Source organism: Acanthochromis polyacanthus, chromosome 8 (assembly GCF_021347895.1).
Source record: "Acanthochromis polyacanthus isolate Apoly-LR-REF ecotype Palm Island chromosome 8, KAUST_Apoly_ChrSc, whole genome shotgun sequence".
In the NCBI taxonomy this organism is placed as follows: domain Eukaryota; kingdom Metazoa; phylum Chordata; class Actinopteri; family Pomacentridae; genus Acanthochromis; species Acanthochromis polyacanthus.
The window spans coordinates 34,637,712-34,662,978 of NC_067120.1; the positions used below are offsets into that span (position 1 = coordinate 34,637,712).

Genomic DNA, 25,267 nt, shown 5'->3' on the forward strand with positions numbered 1-25,267 from the left:
TTTTTCCCTTACTAAATAATACACTTTTATTGGTGTGTTTGCTTTATTTTGTTGCTCACGACACTTCATAAATAACACGCAGCTGAAATTCTCAGGCTTTTGTGTCAACGTTTACTGAGCAAATCACATCCTAAACTATCATTTCTCACATATTTACACAAGTTATCGAAAATAGACTGACATGAAGTGACAGGCTGCTCAGAGTCAAACCGGCTAAAGCTAAAGCTAGCAGACCTATAAACAGACAGGTATTGCAGTTTTTAGGGCATGAATTTGTCATTTTGGCCACTGATGTTAATGCTCGACTGGAAAAGTCGATTTGGATTAGACAAATGAGGTTACGATACACTGCTGACAGAGTAGCTATTTTTGGTCAATAACATTTCTATAGCAAAAATATTTCATTAGACAAACACGGCTGCACAATTATTTTGATCAACATTGAGATCCCTATTCACCCGTTTATCACAATTCTTCATTGATTTCTACATCAAATAAAGACTAAATATAAATTTTACCTGAATTTAGTGCATCTTCTGGAGGCAAAACATTAATATAATTGTGCCAAAAATGCCACAGATACTACCAAACATCTGTTTACTGACAATACAATCTACCAATGTTCCCTCAAACAGGATATAACAGTTTTGAAGGTGCAAATTTGCCATTTTGGGCTTTGAAAGGGCTGCATAGTTCTGGGGGAAAAAAAACATCTGCAATATGAAAAATCACAGGATTTTTAAAAAACCAGATAAGTAGAATAAATTGCAAAGGGTGATACAAATAAGGTTACAATACACTGCTGACAGTTCCTGTTTTTTGGTCAATAACATAATTTCTGTGGCACAAAATATTTCACTAGACAATTGAGCAGGACTGCACAATTATTTTGAATCACTATTCACCCATTTATCATAATTATTCATTGATTTTAGAGCATTTTAGGTATCAGTATTTAAGTCTGTCATGTTCTTTTAACTGTGAAGCCAAAATCAGTCAGTCGAAATCATAATCCTGATTAATATTTGATTAATTTTGCAGCCTCACTCTAAATGGGAGCATAATTTACAAAACAAACCTCATGCTGTGTCAAAGGAGGCTTGGAAGCAGTGAATAAGTCCATAAACTTATTAGAAAATGTTTACTAAGGTAATAAAAGACGTGAGAAGTAGTGGCATCTTCTCATAGACTTCTATACAATTTAATTTATTCTTTAACCAATGGAGTTGCCCCCTGCTGGCTGTTAGAAAGAATGCAGGTTTAGGAGACTTCTGTGTTGGTTTAATTTTAAAGCCAGAGGCTGCATCTCTCTTTTGTATACAGTCTGTGGTGATAATAGACAAAATATGAAATAGGGCATCATGGCAGAGACTTAAATGTATTATAGGGGCAATTATCTGCTGAAGTTTCATTTTAGCTTTAATTCATTTTAATGTTCTATTCTGTATTATGTCCTGTTTATTTTATATGTTCTCTCGTGTTTTGTTTTAATTTTAGCTGCCTGGCTCTTTGGTGTGATGTCATTTTAAATTATTTAATTCTCTAATTTTTAGTTTTTTCATTTCTAACTTTAACCTTCTATCTTATTCTTTCATTTTTACACTGCCTAGTTGTTTTATATGTGTGCTAATCTAGCTAATTATTCATTTAACTTACTATAATTTTTACTATTTATTTTATTGACTACTCTGCCTTGTCTCCTTATGTCTTGCTTGATTGTGTTGTATGTTTTGACTGTCAAAGTGCCTTGTGAACGCTGTTCTTAAGGGTGCTACACAAATAGATTATTATTATTATTATTATTATTATTTTTATCTGTTTGTAAACACTGAGTGTCTAGAAGGCTCCTTTCTATCTCACATTACTGTTACATAAATACCACGAATAGGAGACCCTCCATAAAAGGTGAATATCAACTGTCAGAAAGCTGTAAGCAAACTGTTGGCTACAGAGGATATTTGGCTCTAAAACTGGGTTACTGAATCTACATGAAGTCCACCTCTGTTACACCAACAGTGTGGATTCAAGCAGCACTGAAGGGAAACATCACTTTGTTGGCAGTAATGCACCTGTTAATGCAGCTGCTCTCTGACTAAACAAGGCTTTAATACTTCTTCAGGTGAAAACGCTGTGATACATTCTGCAGCACACACTTTTAGAGAAAATATAAATAAATCTGAGGCGTTTCCCTCTATGAGCACTCCTGATAACACTGAACTCACAACCCAATATTAGCATATATAATGAAAAGTTGATTAAACCTGGAATAATGTAATTTTTTTAAATCATTTATTGTCAGTGAAATTTATTTTTAACAAGTACCCAGTGGTGGATCAGTACCCCCCTGTGATCTGATTGGCCATTCCGTGTGCCTCCCCCCCCAAAAAAAAAAAAATTCGTTGGAAATTTACATTATTGATACTCCGATTTCCGACGCTCTGAACGCAACTTCATTGTCCGACTGCACATAAACGCACCAATGACGTTAGTTTGATGTTTTGATTGTATTTCGTTTGGATTTGAAGAAGCTTTGAAGACGTTTCCTGATGCCGGAGGAGAAGACGAGCAGCTTTGGACCTTTGCGGCAAGAAGATTATGGCTGTTTCTCAGTACGTAACTGTCTGTACCTGGTTCTCATGTACTCATGAAACGTCATCATCGAGACTGCATAGGACCAGACTATCCATCCATCCATCCTCTATACACCGCTTTATCCTCACTAGGGTCATGGGGGTGCTGGAGCTTATCCCAGCTGACTCGGGCAAAGGCAGGGGACACCCTGGACAGGTCGCCAGTCTGTCGCAGGGCTACATATACAGACAAACAATCACACTCACATTCACACCTACGGGCAATTTAGAGTCATCAATTAACCTCAGCATATTTCTGGACTGTGGGAGGAAGCCGGAGTACCCTGAGAAAACCCACGACATATTAAACTATGATGTTTTTTTACACATTTTGGACGACATTTTAAACTATGATGTTTTAGTGACATTTTGGACAACATACTAAACGATAATGTTTTTACACATTTTGGACGACATACTAAACTATGATGTTTTTGTCGCATTTTGGACGACATACTAAACGATAATGTTTTTACACATTTTGGACGACATACTAAACTATGATGTTTTTGTCGCATTTTGGACGACATACTAAACGATAATGTTTTTACACATTTTGGACGATATACTAAACTATGATGTTTTTGTCGCATTTTGGACGACATACTAAACGATAATGTTTTTACACATTTTGGACGACATACTAAACTATGATGTTTTTGTCGCATTTTGGACGACATACTAAACGATAATGTTTTTGTCACATTTTGGACAACATACTAAACTATGATGTTTTTTACACATTTTGGACGACATGCTAAACTATGATGTTTTTGTCACATTTTGGATGACATGCTAAACTATGATGTTTTTTACACATTTTGGATGACAAGCCAAACTATGATGTTTTTTACGCATTTTGGACGACATACTAAACCATGATGTTTTTTACACATTTTGGACGACATACTAAACTATGACGTTTTTGTCGCATTTTGGACGACATACTAAACGATAATGTTTTTGTCACATTTTGGACAACATACTAAACTATGATGTTTTTTACACATTTTGGACGACATGCTAAACTATGATGTTTTTTACACATTTTGGACGACATGCTAAACTATGATGTTTTTTACACATTTTGGATGACAAGCCAAACTATGATGTTTTTTACGCATTTTGGACGACATACTAAACTATGATGTTTTTTACACATTTTGGACGACATGCTAAACTATGATGTTTTTGTCACATTTTGGACGACATGCTAAACTATGATGTTTTTTACACATTTTGGACGACATGCTAAACTATGACGCTTTTTACACATTTTGGACGACATGCTAAACTATGACGCTTTTTACACATTTTGGACGACATGCTAAACTATGATGTTTTTGTCACATTTTGGACGACATGCTAAACTATGATGTTTTTTACACATTTTGGATGACATAATAAACTATGACGTTTTTGTCACATTTTGGACGACATACTAAACGATAATGTTTTTACACATTTTGGACGACATACTAAACTATGATGTTTTTGTCGCATTTTGGACGACATACTAAACGATAATGTTTTTGTCACATTTTGGACAACATACTAAACTATGATGTTTTTTACACATTTTGGACGACATGCTAAACTATGATGTTTTTGTCACATTTTGGATGACATGCTAAACTATGATGTTTTTTACACATTTTGGATGACAAGCCAAACTATGATGTTTTTTACGCATTTTGGACGACATACTAAACCATGATGTTTTTTACACATTTTGGACGACATACTAAACTATGATGTTTTTTACGCATTTTGGACGACATACTAAACCATGATGTTTTTTACACATTTTGGACGACATACTAAACTATGATGTTTTTGTCGCATTTTGGATGACATACTAAACGATAATGTTTTTGTCACATTTTGGACAACATACTAAACTATGATGTTTTTTACACATTTTGGACGACATGCTAAACTATGATGTTTTTTACACATTTTGGACGACATGCTAAACTATGATGTTTTTTACACATTTTGGATGACAAGCCAAACTATGATGTTTTTTACGCATTTTGGACGACATACTAAACTATGATGTTTTTTACACATTTTGGACGACATGCTAAACTATGACGCTTTTTACACATTTTGGACGACATGCTAAACTATGATGTTTTTTACACATTTTGGATGACATACTAAACTATGATGTTTTTTACACATTTTGGACGACATGCTAAACTATGACGCTTTTTACACATTTTGGACGACATGCTAAACTATGACGCTTTTTACACATTTTGGACGACATGCTAAACTATGATGTTTTTGTCACATTTTGGACGACATGCTAAACTATGATGTTTTTTACACATTTTGGACGACATACTAAACTATGACGTTTTTGTCACATTTTGGACGACATAATAAACTATGATGTTTTTGTCGCATTTTGGACGACATACTAAACGATAATGTTTTTGTCAATTTTTGGACGACAAACTAAACTATGACGTTTCTGTCACATTTTGGACGACATACTAAACTATGATGTTTTTTTACACATTTTGGACGACATGCTAAACTATGATGTTTTTTACACATTTTGGACGACATGCTAAACTATGATGTTTTTGTCACATTTTGGACGACATGCTAAACTATGATGTTTTTGTCACATTTTGGATGACATAATAAACAGGAAACCCATGCAGTAAAGGATCATGAGCTGGAATTGAACCTGCATCTCTGACACAGTTCTATTTACTAATCACCTTCTTAACCAGTTGAGCTATCTGGACAGGTGGATATGAGATGTTAGGAGGCGCTTCCTGTTCACCTTTTAAAGCCCAAAACACACCACAGCTGCACCATAAACTGAAACTACCAATGGGTTCCCTGTTTTCCTTTCTGAACAGTCCAAAGGTCCCTCTCTATCTCTCCACAGGCTGTGCCCCTCCATACCGACACCTGCTGGCTCTGAAAAATCATTCCAGGTAAAATTTAAATTTAATTCAATAATTTTCAATATTTGAATTTAATTATAACTAACACACACACACACACACACACACACACACACACACACACACACACACACACACACACACACACACACACACACACACACACACACACACACACACACACACACACACACACAGTTTAAAACTTCAAACATGTTACAGCGGGTACCAGAATCTTAGATGCAGGAAATGAACAAGTAGACATTTGCAACAAGAACAAATTTATTCACAGAACCAGGAGGAGCCTCTAGAGGTAGGGAAGACTAATAACAAAACAAACCCAAAAGCTAAGGTTAACCCACTGTTGGTAACACCAAGGCAGGAGAACAAAATAACAAGGGAAATCTACCTAACAAAAACTAAGCAACCAGAACTCTGCACTAAAACCCAAAAGCTCAACCCAAACTGCTCTTGACTATAGGGAGCTAATACAGCCGCTATGCTAACCTAGGGAGACAACAGATGATTTTCCTTGACCCAGGTAGAATCCACAGAGAACCAGGAGCAGACCAAGGAGCCAGAGGACTCAGGTAACCAAAAGCAAGCAGAGGTCAGCATGGAGGGACAAAGACAACCCGGCATCAAACAACGACTGACGACGGTTCTTATAGGACGCCAGGACCTGATTAGCCGGCCTCCACCTGCACATGATCTGCTGATGACAGATGACACACACCTGGACTCCTCATCAGCACAGCGCACACCTGCAAAGAGAGAGCAAGGCCGAGGGAGGAGAGAGCCCTGTCACAGCTCACAGCCTAAGCTGTGGCTGGAACAAAACGTGACTTTGCATGTTTTAACACCTTATTTTGCAAAGAAATTAACACATTCTTGCCATCTGCAGATTGTATTCTAAAGAAATGAGCCTTTATTTGTCACGTTGAGATAAAACGGAATAAAATGTTCCCTCTCCAGACTTTACAGTAGAGCCTGGAAGTTACCTGATCTCAGACCAGCTCTGTGTCCCAGCAGGGCCATGCATTCATCGTGCCTGTTTGCCTGTAGTGGGAAAACAAAATATATGTAAATATAAGTAAACGGAGTGCGAGATCTCCCTGGTCGATAGAGTGCTTTGAATTTCATTATGCAACAAGCTGTCCGGCCGTTATAAACCAGGCCCGTGAAAAAGAAGTGATCGCTGGATGTGATAAAGATGAAATGTAATAGTTTATGCCAGCATGAATCTGATTGTAACGTCCACACTATTAGAAAGAAATAGCATTTCTGACTATTTGCTTGGTGTCATAAAGAGAAGTGGGCTGTTTGATCAATACGAGCAGCTGGCCGGCTCCAGGTTCAGCACATTCTGATGTTGCATATAACTTACAGAGGTGGTAATGGGCAAGTTTATATACTAAAATGTGATCGGTCACACATGTGAGATAAGCAGAATTATGACTGTTCTGCCCGCAGATGACAATTCATCATTTCTAGTTAAATAAAATACAGTTTAAAAAGCAAGTTAAAAGTATTTCATCAGAATTTTATTGTGAAAGATCAAGTTGGAAGTATTTCATCGGTGTTTTACTGTGAAAGGTTAAAAAGGATCTGCTTTGCATTGTGGGACAGAGATGCTCATATGTACACACGCAGAGAGAAGCAGACACATGGTGACAGCATTCCTCCTGTTACGTTTTTTCCTACACCCGCGAAAGCAATGGCTGTAAGTTTTTCTTCATTGTTTAACGTTCAGGACGGCCATAAGATGCTTGATTTGACTGTTGTTTATTTGTAGAAATGCATTTATTGTGGTTTATTCTGTTTTAATCACGGAAATATATGCTAATGTCTAACTGTGTCAACACGTTTTTTAGCTTGTGAACGAGTACATCAGCATATCGGTGGCTTGCGTGACAATTTGCATAGCATGTTAACATAGCATTTAGTCAGTAGTTTGATGTTTAATGACTGTTTATAGCACTTGCTCGCGGTTTATATTAACCAGGCAACTTTACAACTAAGCTAAAAATGCCTTTTTCTCTTCTCTGTTTGTATATTGCAGTTTCACTCATAAGTTTTCACCTGTCATCCATGAGATGCTAATAAAGGAGCAAGGCGCTCGCTTCCTGGCTCGTGAAAACCGAGTTTGGCTGGCTGTTTAACTGCGTTGACATACAAGTTGTATATAACACGTAGAGAGAACAGTACAATGACTAACACATTCTGCATTTCCCCCCCAAGTGCTGCGTTTGTATGCATGCTGTGTAAATGTGGGCGAATAATACTTTTGTTTTCACCAAAGAAATATTCAGTCGGGTGACAAGATGCTTTCTGTGAATGTGGTTTATACAAAAGTGTAAAACTGGTTGGTTTCCTCATTCAAAAAACATAGAAATCTTGCACAGATTTACGCTGCAGGTATGGATTATACCGAGACTTGACCCATTCAGTGCATCAGCTCAGCAGTCATCCAGATTTCCAGAACAGTTCCAACGACACGATCTAAAAATCTGTCGTGAGCGAACTGAGAGCCATCGACGTTTGACTTGATCAGATGCTGCCGCTCCAGTCGGAGGCCATCAGTGGTCAAAGCTTGCTGTTGTTATTTTACTCTCCAGTCCATTAGCGACACTGCTGCCATGAGCCAGGGCAGATAAACCATCTGGCCGGGCTCCTGAAACAGATAGAAGCCTCTCAATGGAGTGAAAAAGTAAAAAGCAATTAAAGCTGCAAGCAGTGTTGGACGGGTTCTCGCATCCTTGCTGGTCGGCGAGTCCATGCATGTCCACCAGGTGGCGTTTCGACCGAGAGTGCATGTCGAACTGAGAATGTGATGAAGGTTGGACTCTGATCACACATGTAAAATTTCAGGCAGATTGGAGCATGTTCAGGCTAGTCATAGAGCATTTCCTTCCATCCACCAGTCCTGATGTGCACGCAAAGTTTCATGCGTTGTGGGGTATGATAAAACTGCCAAAAATGCATTCAAAAGACGGGAAAAGGGTGAAGAAGAAGAAGAAGAAGAAACCCTAGGGTTTCAATAGGGTCCTAACCCTAACTATGATGTTTTCACAACGTTTTGGACGACATACTAAACTATGACGTTCTTGTCACATTTTGCATTTGTTTATTATTGAATTATAAAAATTAGTAAATTTCATAAATGTCTTACTATTCACATGCAAAAAGCTAAATCAAATACAGATTAGATTATACATTTTATGGTCTTTTAAAGACAACCTTCAAGACTTTTTAAAGACAATTATTGCCTTAGTTTTGCACATATTATTAATGAATAAACTCAAGGATTTTTGGTTAATCGTACACATGAACTAAACAAACAATGTGGAGATGAAACATGATGAAAGGCTGAATCAGAAAATATTTTATTACTTTAAACATGTTTATCCCTCAAACATCAGAACAGTCAAGTCTTAAAACACAATAAGAAATATAAAATCCAACCTGTTACAAATGAACTGGGTAATTATAAACGGTATTCAAACATTTGCACACAAATATCTGAAAAACACACTTAACCAGAGATGAAGCGACATGCATGCTGGAGCGTCACTTTGTCACGTTCTGCTGCTCAAAGAGTCACAAAAACTAAATAAAACCTACAAAAGTGGAACCATGTGTCCAAACATAGAAGCCTGTTCTTTGGTAAAAGCTATTTAAAAAAAAAAGAAAATCCAAGGCAACAATTGAAAAAACACCATGTCGACTGAGACAGTTGCGCTGCAGAAATTTGAATTAACATTCAGCTGAATAACTGATTCTGAGCCCCAAACACAAAACCCCAAAGATGTTTTTATTACAATACAAAAGCACATTGCAGATAGAAGCTGTTACACATACTATTAAAGTTCAGTATTTTCCATTTTAAATAAGCGCCCCGTGTCCCAGTGCTGCACCCTCCAGGGGCACAGATAGAGTTTCATGTGAAGGACCAGCTGTCCTCATGTCTGTTCGGGTCCTGCCCAGCAACTCGCCCACCGCCAGAGACTCCAACACACTCACAAACACTTCCTCTCAATTCCTCTAACTCTTTAAACTCTACGACCACCCGCTAACGTTTGCAGAAAGACACATGGATTACAAAAATAGGCAGCTCCATCTCTGCTGGAGCGACAACATCCCCCACTGAAGCATGAAAACCAAAGACCAGACAGAACGAGGAGATAATTGGCACTTTGAAATGTTTATCCACCCTGATGTAAACTGCAGACACTGAACGCTCTGGAAATAATTCAGTCTAACGGATTGTCCTGTTGTAGGGGAACGCCGTTTTGCTCTCAGGTTGGCTCAGAGGTAGAAAAAAACCACCAAAAACGGCGTATAAAGATGGATCCACACTTCCTCCACTGTATAAAACCCAAATATTGTGGAAATGAGTGTGTGTAGACGTGGTATCCAGGTCAACACTTGAACTTCAAGTAACCCAAGAGCCACATATCTTTATGTACCATCTCCAATGCTCGCTCTACATTTAGTATTTTCAAGCTACATATCAACTCTTTGTCTCCCCATAGACTGGTTGTGCTGTTTTTTTTAATGCTATATAATATATAATAGTCTTTGGGGCAACAATTAGTATTTTTTCTGATTCTGGCTTCTCAAATTTGAATATTTTTTGTTGTTTTTTTATTCCTCTATGACAGCAAACTGGATGTCTTTGAGCTCTGGACAACACTGTTTTTAAAAATATTTTGTCATAATTTACAAAATTAACATCATTCCGTATAGACTGAGTCTTAAAACTAGCACTTGAAACCACAAAATGATTAGGAAAATGTTCAGTAAGGTAACAAATCAAGTGGGAAATCGGGTCATTTTCTCATAGGCTTCTATAGAATCTTTTACAGCCGGAGGAGTCGCCTCCTGCTGGCTGTTATAGAGAATACAGGTTTAAGGCACTTCACTGCTGGCTTCACTTTTTACACCAGCCATCTTTTCTTTATATAAATATATATATTTATGGGCACAACATGTTGCCCATGTTTCCTATACAGTCGATGGTTCATCCTCAGGCACTGGTGGAGGAAAACAACAAAGAAGAAGAAGAAGAAGAAGAAGAAGAAGAAGAAGAAGAAGAAGGCCGGTGCAGCTTTCTTCTCCGGTTCCATTTAAAATGCTTCTTCCATAAGGCAAGTGTTTATTTATAGACTGAATTCCTTGATTTGTGAGTGGCTGCTGAAGATTTTCCTATTTAACTGTAGCTGAGAAAAGGTGTGCGTGACTTTGCAACTTTGTGCAAAAAAAGGTGCCGTTTGCTCACCTGTATACAAACAGGTGCATAGGAGTTTAATTAAAGGTTCATATCAGAATGAAACGGAATAAATTCACTGCAAATTAATATACTGTTGATGAGCATCAGGCGTAACAGCAGCATATTTGACACATACTTATATTCAGGTTGTTTTTGTTCTTTCCAGCACCTGGACATGATCATTATGGGAGCTGACAGTAAAAATGTAAACATTTATTTACCATAAATCTGGCATAATGGACTTTCCTACTGCTTGTTTTAAACTGTTGACCAGTAAACACTGAATGCTCTGTCAGTGTGGATCTACATTGATTTTTAAAATGAGAAGATTAAAGTGACTCTTACTGAGGACAAATCAACCATTATAAGCAACGAGCTGAATCCTGATCTGACCACATACAGAAGAAAACCGACTGAAGTGCCACGAAACTTCAGTAAAACTAAACCAAGTAGAGAAAACACTGAACCAAACCTGTAACTGTGTGTGTGTTGTGTATCTAAAGCAGCCACAATACGGGCTGCAGTAAGTGCACGATTTGACTTGAACAAGTGAAAAATACACTTGACTAAAGTTCTTTTGACGAGCCTTTGGTTTGAATCCTCCAGGCTGCTAGAAAAGCTCCGCTGTTTGGCAGGTGAGCTGCTGCTGTTGTTGCGATTTTGCGGTTAAACAACGGTGTAGGTTGAAGCAGAGTTTAATAAAGTTCAGCTTCTCTTGCAGCTCGTGTTTGTAGCTGAGGAGATCTGAGAGAAACACACCGTTTCTTCTGCGTCCTCCTCTCATCTTCACGTCTTGGTGAAAGAATCAGAAAAGCGTCTGTGCGTTCAGGTCTGGAGTCTTTTAAGCAGCTCGTCTTCGTGAGGTACGGTTGTGTCGGCAGTTCAGATCCTCACCTGTTAATCCACTGAGTCCTTACTGTCAGAGTGAGGAGTGAACTTCAGCCGGAAAGTTCCTGAGAAACAGCAGAAAAACACTTTTAAATGGAAGAATCATGGAGCCGGTAAGGGCTCCGTGTGAAATGAACAAAATATGTAATAATAATAACAACAATAATAACAATCATTACTATTGTTATTATTATTATCATTGTTATTAAACAAAAAGTACAACAAAATTTAAATTTCGTCAAACTTTGTATCATGACAATGAAGGCTTTCTATTCTATTCTAAGATGTGATTTAAAGACGGGGTAAGCACCCAGCTGGATGTAAACATGTATGAATCTTTTAATTAGAACTTTAGTTGATTTTGAACCTCGTTAGCTCACCTTGCTGTGCTGAGTCCATCGGCGGCTGCTTACAGTCCTCGGCTCGGTGTCCGTTGGCGCCGCAGTTGTAACACGACAGGTGCCCCGCCGCCCGTTTCTGGCTTCCCATGATGCCGTGCGGCTGGTAGAACCCGAAGCCCTGCTGCTGGTCGTGTGACACGGGGCTGTGGCGGTAGAGCGGCGGCGGCACCATCATGGGGTAGGAGAAGGGCGTGGCTCCGGAGGCGGCGCTGGACGAGATGAGGGGGCTGAGGTGGAGCAGGGGGCCCAGCGTGAAGAGGGAGGGTCCGGCCGAGAACGGCTGCAGGTATCCGGCCGCCGCGTATCCCGGCAACGCTCCGTAGGCGCCGCAGTTACCACGGCAACCACAGGAGCTGCACACGCACATGGACGGGCCGTGACCCGAACTCTGATCCAGCGAGGAGGAGGAGGAGGCCGAGGAGGGCGACGGGCTGGAGATGGGCTGAGGAGGGTAGTAGGTGTTGCCGGGGACCGCCGCCACGGGAACGCTGCTGGCTGTTGCCATGGAGACGTGAGACTTGGAGGAGGTGCAGGAGCCCGAGGATGAGGAGGGAAGAGGAGGGTGGGAGTAGTACCCGGATGGAGAGGGGGAGGAGGAGGAGGAGAGGTGGAAGTGGAGCGGCGGGTGGGAGACGTGATGGAGGCTGTTGGAGGTGGAGGTCAGAGCCGAGCTGGTCTCCACCATCAGACCCCCGGTATCGCCAGAACCACCGCGGCCCGAGTCCTGCAGCCCCGAGGACCCGTCCAGAACCGCCGGGAACACGTTCTCCAGCCTCACCCCCACCCCCACCCCCAGCCCAGAACCGAAGCCCGGTCCAGGCGCAGGGAGCCCCGAACCCAGCGGCTTAGTCCGGTCCTCTGAGCACAGCGGAGGGGGGCGGGGCTTACGCGGCGAGGTAAGGATGCGGGCCGGGTTGGAAACCGGAGAGAGGAGCGTCTGGGGGTAGCTGGGCTGGTAGGGGGGCTGGGGGAGGCCGAACGGGAGGTGGGAGGAGCAGGGGGGAGGCAGGGGAGGAGCCGGGTCGGTCTGGACGGGAAGAACCTGGGCGGTGGGTCGACTGGAGCAGCTGGAGTTCAGGATGAAGAGGCAGGACCGGTCCTTCTCTGGACCTACTGCTGCATCTGGACCTCCTGGAACACAGAACCAGGCTGCTGAAGAACAAATTTACGGTGTTAATGTGAAAATCTGTTCAAATCATTCAAACTGGCCGGTCTGAAGGCCTCTGATCGTTAAAAAAACATTTAAATTACACCATTTATCAGAGCCAGAAACTGTAAAAACATTTAAGAAATGAGCAAATCTGAGCTTAAAACCACTTTCGTCGACAAGTCTTAATGACAAAACTGCCACAAATAATCCAGTTGCAACCTGAAAAGCAAAAGCAATTTTCCAACAGTCATTGAACTAATGTTGAACTAAGTGACTTTTGCTTTTTTGGGGGGAAATCACAAAATATAACCTTCAGATCATTTTGTTCTTAATCTCAATGAAAGAGTCTGCCAAAAATGACACAACTTCAAGTGCAAAAACATCAGGAATCATTGGATTATCAACTTTCCAACAGCCTTTGATCTAATCATCTGTAACTTTAATTGTCATTGGGAAAAATGAGCAAATCTAAACTTAAAACTACTTTAGTCTACAGGTCTCAGTGACAAAACTGCCATAAATAATACAGGTGCAACTTTAAAAGCAACAGGAATGATTGAATTTTCAATTTTCCAACAGTACTTAAACTAATCATGAGTAATTTCCCCTTTTGTTTGGAAAAAAATCATTCAATCTGAGCTTAAAACTGCTTCATTCTACATCTATCAATGAAAAAAACCTGCAAAAATAAACCGACTGCAACTGTAAAAGAAAAGGTAAACATTGGATTTTCAACTTTCCAACAGTCCTTCAACTAATCATGTGTGACTTTTGCATCTGTTGAGAAAAAAAAACTAAATCTGAAACTGTAAATAGTAAAATATCTGCGATTAAACTCACGTCTGTGAAGGTCTCTGCTTCTGTCGAAGGCGTCGCAGCAGTGAGGCATTCGAGGGGAGCAGGAGGAGCTGGAATAACCCGACGACGAGCTGCTGTCAGTGGAGACGGGATGATGGTGCGACGCTCCGTCCACCTCTACCCGAAGCTCTGCAGCAGAACAATTCAGCACTTCATTCAGACACTTGAACTCTTTTTAAACCCAGAGATTTGACCATGACGATTAGTTCTTCTGTTAAATCATTTCAGTTTTTCTACCTGCAGCGGAGCTTTGGTGAGCTGAAGGTCCCATGTGGCTGGAAGGCGTCACCCTGGCGATGCCGCCACACAAACGTTTCTCCATCTTCATCTCCCTGCTGAGGAAACAAAACACCAAAGTAACACACGTTTGATTGGTCTCATGTATTTGTAGGAGCTCAGACAAACTCGCTTCACATGTTGATTACACCAGCGGTTCTCAAATGGGGGTATGAGTACTCCTGGGGGTACTTGAAGGTAACAATTCAAAAATCCTTCATAAAATATATGTATTCAATAATTCTTCAACAAAATACAAATGAATGTTCATGATCTGAAATTCATATCAAGTAGGCCATTCCATTTTATTACCATAAAACCAGTTTATGGAAGAGTTTATTTTTTAACATTCTATTGAACCACGGTTCAAAAGCAATGTCTGATTTTCACTGGATAATTTTCATAGTTGTTTTTTTTTAACTTTTGTCAGATTCAAATGATTTCTGTGACCATTGTGGGTTTTTCTTTCATTAACTGAAGGGTACCAATGATTTTGTCCACGTGTGTAAGAGGACACTTTACGTTTATGATTATTTCTGTGTAGAAATCTTTATTTACAGTTGAATCAATTATCTATTTTTCAACAAGTTTTTAGTTCTTTTTCTCCAAGTAGTTGAAGAAAGACCACTAGAAATTAGCATTGATATAAAATTTAAAATATCAGAAACCGATGAGGTCGTGCTGTATTTTATGCCGGTCTCATTTTGTCAGCCAAAAATGCTTTGAGGGGTACTTGAATGAAAAAATAGTACACAGGGGGCACGTCACTGAAAAAAGGTTGAGAATCAGTGGATTACATGACTTTCATTTCCTCATTCATTCCATATTTTCTTCGTTAGTATTTAACACTTTGTGGTGCTTTTTCACTTCAGCACATTGTTTTAAATTACAGTATATTTTACATTTTATTGTGCATTTTGTGCTTCAGTGTGTTTTTATTATTTCTTTTTTACTTGTTACTATTTACTCTTTTTAGTTGCTGCTGTAAGAAGAGAATTTATCCTTGAGGATCCATGAAGTTGTTCTACTCTACTCTAATTTATTCTGCTCTATTTTATTCTGCTCTATTCTACTTTATTCAGCTCTATTCTGTTCTATTCTATTCTATTCTATTCTACTCTACTCTACTCTTTTATTCTACTCTACTGTATTCTATTCCATTCTATTTTATTGTACCCTACTTTATTTTATTCTACTCTATTTTGTTCTGCTGTATTCTACTTTATTCAGCTCTATTCTATTCTACTATGTTATTCTTCTCTATTCTATTTTATTGTACTCTACATTGCTCTACCTTAGTCTATTCTATTTTATTCTACTCTATTTTATTCTACTTCACTCTATTTTATTCTACTCTACTATCTCTACCAGTTGAATTACAGTTTTCCTAAGTCATTATGCTGCAACCTGAATTTCTAACCCCTCCAAAAATACAGTCCAACTACACACAATGTCTTCATGCACTGTTAAAAACACAAAAAAGTGGAAGAAAAGTGCAAAAACGACTAAAAATGCAACGTAAAAATAGGACATTTTACTTTTACTATTATTTAATGTGCTGCATTTGGTTTCACAATAAGGCTCTCAGTTTTCTTCTTACATTCACTATTTTTGGAGCTGAATTATATTTAAAATTCAAAGAAATCCACCGTTAAAGACAAAAACTTTCAGAAATGCATAGTTTTTTCAAAGTTGAAAAGCTATTGTGTTAAATTGATAATGACCAAAATATCGGTAATTGTGATTATTGCTGTAAATGAGCAGCTCTAATGACATGAAACTGTGAAATTTGAAATGCAGCAACCAGAGTTACCCCAAGACAAAACAAATTAGACATTAAAATGATTTAAACAGGGACAAATTAAATAGGAATTCTGTCTTTTTTTCCTGCAATAAGCTTAAAATAATGGGTTTCACAGTGACATGGTAAAAATCAGATGTCTGTTTAATCTGTGTGTCTTTTTATAAGGAACAGATGGTTATTATAAATGTTTTGTTCATGTACTGAATGAAAATATTCTGTAAAACAAAAGTTAAACAGCTCATGAAAAGCTAATGTGCTTAAATGACCACCAGGGAGCGACATTGTACACAGAGGCTGATCAACACACACACACACACACACACACACACACACACACACACACACACACACACACACACACACACACACACACACACACACACACACACACACACACACACACACACACACACACACACACACACACACACACACACACACACACACACACACACACACACACACACACACAAAAACCTGTTGATGCTGAGAATGGAAACAATCAAGAGGAGATAACAGTAGCAGGTTCATTGTGTGTGTGTGTGTGTGTGTGTGTGTGTGTCCATGTTTTTGTGTTTTTCTGCGTGACTTCCTGCAGGTTCAGAACATCTTATCTGTGCGGCGGGTTAAACATTGACCCCATACGGAGCGCTGCTGCAGGACGTTTACTGTGGAAATCAGCAGCTGATCGGTGTCTCTGGCAATAGTTAATGAGGTGTCAGCCCAGCATGCCTCATTTTAAACCCACTTATATTCATGGTTTCACAGACAGGAAGGTCTTTCTGTGGCGTATTTGTACCCAACAGCTCTGCATCCTCACCGAGTTGCACCAAAATGTGAGAATTTACCAATGAAATGGAAGCAGAAATCTACATTCAGAGTGCAATTTATCTGCTTTGTGCTTTTAAAACAGCTTTTGAGTGTGATTTCTGAGTGATATGTTTGAATATTTGCTCCCCTGATTTCCTCCAGATGTTCTGGCAGCAGCAAAACCAGTTTTTCAACCTCCTGTTAACCCACAAGCAGTTTCTGGCTGCTTCATTTTTCTCACTGTGGGTTCATTTTTCACTTCAAAATAAAGTCCTGCACCTCAATGGAAACAGAACGACCAGGACTAGAAGCACAGAGAACTCAGTGTGTATTGAAATGCTATGATGAAGGTTTTATCTTTAATAGTTTCTGAGATAATGTTCAAATTTCAATGAGAGCCCCAGAGCATGATAATGCCACCGCCATGCCTGAGGGTAGGTTTGGTGTTCTTGGTGTTGAAGGCCTCATCTTCTCTACTCTGAATATATTTCTGGTAAGTCTAGCTAAGTCATAATGCCTAATAACCACTAAATAAGTCTTTTATAAAAAGAAAAGAAAGAAAAAAACGTATTTCTTTCACAATTTATTTTACTAAAATTGGAATCAACACATGCAATATTTTTCCATTTACCCATGGGTGTTACTGAAAGTGGAAAAATGGTGACTCTACACACTATTAATATCTTATTATTTGCATTTTTTAATTTGCTGTCACACTTTTTTCCTATCTGCTACTGATTATTTTTGGTGAATTCTTAAATAAGAAATGGATTCCAATGAAATACGTGACTTTTTCTCTGTTTTTACAGTTTGTTTCTCTGACAAATAGTTTAATTTAGATAATATTTTAAAGATAACGTGTTTCAAACCCGTCAGCAGGTCTGGGCGTTCAAAGAATTAAAGGATAACTGTTATTTGTTTGTATGTTTGTATCTTTTTATATCTATATTTGTTGTTTGTTTGTATATTTGTATATGTATATTTTTTGTTTGTATATCTACCAAACACATATCTAAGCGTTAAAAAGTTGAAAATTGGACAAATTTTCCAGTTTTACCTGCATTTTGCTATGAAAATGGTATAATTTTGGCAAATTTTATCATATGACATTAGTTTTAATCCTGTTGGTGTGTTTTGGAGTTTTTAAGAAGGGTTTGAAGGGACTGAAACTTAAAATAATCCGTTTCATAGCGACAGAGTGTGTTATAACCAGATCTATATATAGATTGTGAATATATTTCCAAGGAGCAGAAGGTTACTGCTCCTGTAAAAGTATTGTAGAAATAAAGGCTCACAGAAAACAGAAAATCAGTTTTATCTGCAGCTTCCTTACTCTGCTGTCTTTTGTAACTCCAGCTGGGTCTTCAGTTTCTTCTTTGCTCCTTGGGTCAGATCGTACTTGTTCAGGTCCTCCTCTGTCAGCGCTAAAAACTGAGCGTTCAATAGAAAAGCAGATTCAGAAACAGGTTCACTTAAGTTCATTATTACAAATGGACAAACTGAAAGAAATGAGAGGAGGAAGTGAACCCACCTCCTCCATGGTGAGCTGTCTGAAGACAGGGTAATACTTGTGGAGTCGCAGCCGACGAAGCCAGTCCAGGATGCTGTTCTGCTCCAGAGTGCTGGGCTGGGACTGGGATGGTGGCTGTAGGTGGGACTGGGATCGGGAATGTGACTGGGAATGGGACAGGTGCGTGCTGGGCTGGCTGCTGGTCTGTGGATGGAGGTGGTGCTGGGAGTACTGCTGGGGGTGAGGCTGGGAGGTGATGTCACCTCCACTGGATCCCCGGGCGGGTAAGGACGGTACTGGGGGAGGCAGGGAGGAGAGCTGGGGGGAGTGCTGGGGAGGAGGGATGGAGGGAGGAAGAGGAGGTGGGAGGGGGGAGAGGTGAGGAGTGGACCGAGTGGAGACGGAGCTGTGGGTGCTGACGACCGGCTGGACGCTGGCGACTCGGTACACCGCCCTGAAAGAGGAGGGACAAATCTGTTACCAAAGAAATTATTATTGTAACACAACTCTGAACAATAACAAGGCTTCTGGAGGAACGTTTTGTGGTCAGATGAAACAAACAATAAGACACTTGGCCACCCCCAATCGATACAGCCAAGAACATCAAACACTCTCAAGCATGGCGGTGGCATCACCATTTTTAGCATTTTTATTTTTTTTGTACATTGAAATTTGAGGCTGTGGTCAGATAAAACAAAAAAAAAGGCCATTGGAACACAATGACCAAATATACTTTTGGAGTGGAGAAGATGAAGCCTTTAATCCCAAGAGCACCAAACCTACCTTCCAGCATGGTGGTGGCATTATTATGCCTGTTGACACACTTTTAGCATGTTTTTTGCACAATGAAATTTGAGGTCAGATGAAACAAAACAACTTGCAGTTTGACTGCATTGACCAGATATATGTTTGGACTAGTGAAGACAAAGCTTTAATCCCAAGAGCACCAAATCTACTCTCAAGCATGGCGGTGGCATTATCTTCTTTTTGACCCATTTTTAGCTTTTTTTTTTGGCACACTGAAATTTGAAGCTGCGGTCAGTTCCTATTTGGCCACACGGACCAGATTTATGCTTGAAGTAGAGAAGATGAAGCCTTTAATCCCAAGAACACCAAACCTACCTTCAAGCACGGCGGTGGCATTATCATGCTCTGGGGCTCATATTGATATTTAGGGATATTTTTGAATGACAATATCTCTCAAAGATGAAAGCCTGAAATTTTCACCATTATTTCTCATCATGTCATTGAATGAGAATCTGCAATATTGGACAAGTAGATCAAATACTCTCTGATTATAGGTGAGTTGTCACAATAATACAAAACAATCAAAAAAATTTGACCAGAAAATTAGAGAAAAACAGCTATTTTTCAAAATGGTTCTGCCCTCTTCTTCTTGACTTAGACTGGATCTACTGATATTTTTGGTTTGGTGGTCATACCTGTTATGAAAGTTCAACAAAAATAACTTTCCTTTTTTCGTGACCAAGTATTTCATATTAAAAGTATTCTATATGTTGTTTAGTATTATTGTCACATGAAACTACATATGGTTCAGAAAACATCACTAGTTTTGTTCATTTGTCTCCAAAGATGGGACTTTTTATGACAGCTTCATTTTTCTACTTCTTGTATTTCAACTCACTCATAAGAAGATGTTATTTAATCTATTTGCTCAATAATACAGATTCTAAATCAATGACATGATGAGAAATAACAGTGAAAATTTTAAGCCTTTATCTTTAATAGTTCCTAAGATACTGTTGTTCAAACAGCGTCAAAGTTTAATGTGCAGGAAAATGGTGCCAGCAGAATGTACAGGATTACACGGAGTTACAGTAATCCAGCTGGCATGCAGTGAAAGCAGGATTAACAGCTTCCAAGTTCTTTGTGGGTACAAAGAATAACATTACACCTGGACTGTTAGAGTTTTAATGCAGAAAAATGAGAGACGGGCAAAAAATCTTACCTGTTAGCTCCTCTGTACTGCACCATACAGCCAAGATCTGTGGGACAGAGTGGAAACAAAAAGACCTTCATCATCATCACCCTCACCATCATCATCATCATCATCGCCAATTAGCTTCAAACAAAGCAAACAAAAACCTAGAGGCTAAGTGAAGGTGAAGAGCAGTGTTTTGAGCTAAATGCTAACATCCATTTTGCTCACAGTGACGATGCTAAGATGTTTAATAGATTTATTGTTACCATGTTAACTCTAGTAGTTTAGCTTGCTAACATTTGCTACTCTTCAGTAAACACAACATATACAGTTGTAAAGATCTTGCATATGATGGGAGTCTTGAGTTTTAAATGACTCCTACAACTGGAATCATTGAAACTTATTGGTCTCTCACAAAAAAAAAATCATAGAATTATTATAGGTCTTATAGGTCTTTGTATATATGACAAAATCTTGGTCTAGAAAGTAGAACTTTAAGGCCCGACTGAAGTTTCCTGCTGACCGCACGGACAAAGAAAAGACCTTCTTTCGGAAAGTTCTGTGCCAGATGGAGCAAAAACCAATCTATTTGGCCATAATAAGCAGAAATATGTTTGAAAGAGAGACGATGAAGCTTTCAACCACAAGAACACCAAACCCATTCTCAAGCATGGTGGTGGCAGTATCATGCTCTGGAGCTCACATTGAAATAATCTGAGGCTATGTTTCGATGACAATATCTCAGGAACTATTCAAAATAAAAGCTTGCCTTCACTGTTATTTCTCATCATGTAATTGACTCAGAATCTGCAGTATTGGACAAGTAGATCAAATCATCTCCAAGTATGGGGGAGTTGAAATGAGAAATAAAGTCCCACCTTTGAGCACACATTAACAACAAAAAATGATAATACAGAAGTCAAGTAGTGATATTTTCTGAAACATTTGTAGTTTCAAGCCACAATAATACAAAACAAATTCTATAGAATATTTTACAGTATGAAATACTTGGACACAAGAACGAAAAAGTTATTTTTGTTTAGTTTGACCTCACAGACACAACTTTTAATGATATTTTCCTACTTATTTTAATACAACACCCATAATCTGAGACTATTTCATCTACTTGTCCAATATTGCAAATTCAGAATCAATGACATGATGAGAACTAACTGTGAAAAATTCAAGCTTTTAACTTCTATATTTTCTGAGATATTGTTGTTCAAAGGGCTTCAAATTTCACTGTGAGCCCCAGAGCATGATACCGCCACCACCATGCTTGAGAATGGGTTTGGTGTTCTTGGTGTTGAAGGCTTCATTTTTTCCGCTCTGAATATATATCTGGTAAGTTTAGTCAAACAGTTAATTCCATAGTTCAAATTAAAGGCTTTTATCTTTCATAGATTCTGAGATATTGTTGCTCAAAACGTCTCAAAATTCAATATGTGAAAAGTGTGCTAAAATGCGATCAATGAGCAATTTTAGCTGTCTACGAAAGACTTGATATATCGATATAAAATTTCACAGATTCCAATTTAAACATTCAGAATTTATGCTAAATAAATCTCAAACAAATCGAGACAGTTGAGCAGAGGAAATCAGATGATTTGAGATGGAACAACTATAAAAACTTTAATCCTAAGAACAGCAAACCTACACTCAAGCATGGTGGTGGTATTATCATGCTTGTCGAACCACTTTTAGCATGTTTTTTTGCACATTGAATTTGAGGCTGCTGTCAGATGAATCAAACAAAAAAAAGCTATTTGGCCACAGTTACCAGATATATGCTTGAAGTAGAGAAGATGAAGCTTTTAATCCCAAGAACACCAAACCTACCTTCAAGCACGGCGGTGGCAGTATCATGCCCTGGGGCTCATATTGATATTCAAAGATATTTCTGAATGACAATATCTCAGGAACTTTTAACCTCGTGTTGTCCTGTGGGTCAAAACTGACCTGTTTTAAAGTTTGAAAATGTGGAAAAAAAAAAATATTTTCACAGTGAAAATTCTGATGTCCACATTTTCAACATTTTTGGGAAATCTTTGAACATTTTTTTTATTTTTGTTTATGTAAAGCGACCTTGGGTTTGTGAAAGGCGCTATATAAATTGAACATATTATTATTATTGTTTTTTGGTGGAAAAAAAATGTTAAAAATGTTTCTTAAGAACATTCAAATAAAGATCAACCAACATCCAGCGAAAATCACCGGATTTTGGCATATTTTTATGTGAATGTTCTTAAAGAAAATGTTAGAAGTTTTACTGATACATATGGAATCACTTTAGATATTTTTAGGATTTTTTGGAAGATTTTTACTCATTTTTTGGGAAAATATTTACTAAAAGTTTCTTGCCTAATTTGGGGGATTTTAAAAAAAACATTAAGGGAAACTAGAAATTTCTTACTGAAGGTTTTGCAAATTTTCAGAAATTTGTGGAATTTTTTTGCTGAATTTTTGGATTTTTTTCAGACAAGGAAACAATATTTTTTGGTGCCTGTAAATGAGGACAACAGGAGGGTAAAAGAAAAAAGTCTGACGTTTTCACTGTTCGTTCTTATCTCATTGACTAAGAATCTGCAATATTTGACAAGCTTCAAACAAATCAGAACCTGTTGAGCAGAAGAAGTTGGAAAATTTGAGATGGAACAACAAAAAAAAAAAGTGCAGATTTGGTCAAAAAACTGTCGTTCTGTTTATGTCTGAAAGCATCAACGTTCTAAGTGGAAGCACACGGGCAGTGACCCATGTGTCCGGTGCAGAAAAACACACATTACAGCCTCGTATTCCAGCGTATGTAGGATGGGCGGTCTCATATTGTGGTGGAGGGTGTGTTTGTGGAGCCACATTACGGCCTTTCCTCTCCTGAGAGTCGCCGAGGTACAAACACATGCAACCAAGTCCGAGCACGCATAGAAACACACCACACTGGTGGCTATAAATACACCGCGGGATGAAGTCACACTCATAGATTGAGCACACACACACATACACACCAACATGAGGTCACCACACTCCAGGCTTCCCAACACAAACATGCCACGCTGAATTCCCACAGCAGACTGAAATAGACCACGTCCGCTGCCTCCAACACCTCAGAAACTCGGGCTGAAAATCCTCCCTGCAGTCCAGGCGCTGCAACCAGCCAGCCTTGACCTTTCCACTGCCTCTTTTCTCTCTCATCCCCAACACCAGGCATGAAATCTTTTATCTTTCCCTCCTTGCCACCTTCTTTCCGAGCGTCTAAGAATAGAAATCCGCTGTTTTATATCCCCGCTGCCCTCTATAAAGACTTTACACACTCTGCTGCTTCCACTCTGTTAAACCGATCTGAATATGTGAGTTTAAAAATCCCCGCAGAGCAAAGCGAAGACTCACTAGAGCTGGAGGTGAGCGGGGAGGTCGGGGCTACGGGTGAAGTAGGAAGGGAGGATGGTAGCGCTGGGATGGAGGAGGGTGGAGAGGAGGGACAGCTGGGGGACAGAGGTCTGGTGGAGGTGAAGAACATCTGGACGCTGTGGTGCTGGAGGACATGGCAGGGCAAAGCTGTCAGACACCTGGGAGACAAAACACTGGGCTTAAGAACCAGAATGAGATGCTCTGATGGCAGAAGATAAAGCATGTTAGTTCTGAAAAAACTTGCAAAATTACACCATTTATTAAAGTCAGAAATTCAAGAAAATATTTGGAATTTAAACTTTACAGTTGTGCTTGAACTAATCATTTGTGACTTGCAGCTTTATTGGAAAACTGGACCAAATCTTAAAGGTCAAATCACTGTATTCTACATTCTCAAAAATGAACTCTTTGCACTAGCTACATTCCGTTAAAAAAAAAGAATCTGCACACCTCAGAGCAAGTAGAAAATCCTTAGTAACTCAGCTAACTTAATGACTTTTCGGCTGAACTGCAGGCAGTGTTTACACCGAGCAGGGAGAACAACACTATGAAAACAACTTACAAATGCAAATTGCAAAATATTACCAGTATATAGAGCTACCATTGTTTCTCTAATGCGAGAGACACCAGAGCAGGGAGACAAGAACTAAGCTAAAAAAGAAGAGATGCTTTGATGACAGAAGGAAAAATTAAATCCTCTGAATCTCTGAACCTGCAAGTGGTATTAAAAGGCATTTCATCTTTAAAAAAATCTGCAAAATGACACCTTTTATTAGAGTCAGGAACTGTAAAAAAAAATTGTGATTTTAAACTTTCCAATGGTGCTTGAACTACTCATCTCTGATGCAGTTTTATTGGAAAACTTGATCAAATCTTGAACTCGTGATATTTTATCAAAATCACTTTATTTTCCATTTAAATATTGGCCAAAAATATACCATTTGCTCCAACCCAATTCTGCAAAAACTCCTCTACGCAACCAAGAAGCCATCAGTGGTTCAGCTGTGACTAACATTGATGTGACAAAAATTGAGAGATTTCAGCTGAACTGCAGGTGGTGTTTCCACAGAGCAGAGAGGAGACGAGTATGGTACTCCAACCTGTGAATTCCAAAACCCAACAGCTGTACTGAAGGGCATGTTATCTTTAAAAAAAACCTGAAAAAGTACACCTTTTACTAGAGTCAGGAACTGTAAAACAATATTTTGGTTTTAAACTTTCCAATGGTGCTTGAACTACTCGTCTGTGACGGGCAGTTTTACTGGTAAAATTCACCAAATCTAAGCTTGAAATCCTCAAAAATACATTATTCTACATGTCTCAATTTAAATACTCACCCAAAATAAACTCTCTGCCCAAATCATACTCGGTAACATAATAAAAATTCTGCG

At 38.9% G+C, this 25,267-nt stretch overlaps 1 protein-coding gene and 1 long non-coding RNA gene across 2 annotated transcripts in view; one reads left to right on the forward strand and one right to left on the reverse strand.

The window, feature by feature from the left end:
• The first annotated feature begins 7,069 nt into the window (after positions 1–7,069).
• Positions 7,070–7,704, forward strand: LOC127534968 (uncharacterized). Its single transcript, XR_007943607.1, has 2 exons — positions 7,070–7,283; positions 7,623–7,704. It is a non-coding gene; the product is annotated as an uncharacterized LOC127534968 (long non-coding RNA).
• Positions 7,705–8,922: 1,218 nt separating this feature from the next.
• Positions 8,923–25,267, reverse strand: part of zcchc14 (zinc finger, CCHC domain containing 14) — a 45,405-nt gene continuing 29,060 nt past the window's right edge. Inside the window, exons 7-14 of the mRNA XM_051951449.1 lie at positions 23,856–24,034; positions 20,499–20,535; positions 18,551–18,983; positions 18,353–18,450; positions 14,367–14,464; positions 14,112–14,258; positions 12,101–13,252; positions 8,923–11,785 (exon numbers count right to left, since the gene is read on the reverse strand). Of these exons, the coding sequence (XP_051807409.1) occupies positions 11,730–11,785; positions 12,101–13,252; positions 14,112–14,258; positions 14,367–14,464; positions 18,353–18,450; positions 18,551–18,983; positions 20,499–20,535; positions 23,856–24,034 (2,200 nt within the window). The 3' untranslated portion in view covers positions 8,923–11,729. The remainder of the gene's footprint in view (positions 11,786–12,100; positions 13,253–14,111; positions 14,259–14,366; positions 14,465–18,352; positions 18,451–18,550; positions 18,984–20,498; positions 20,536–23,855; positions 24,035–25,267) is intronic.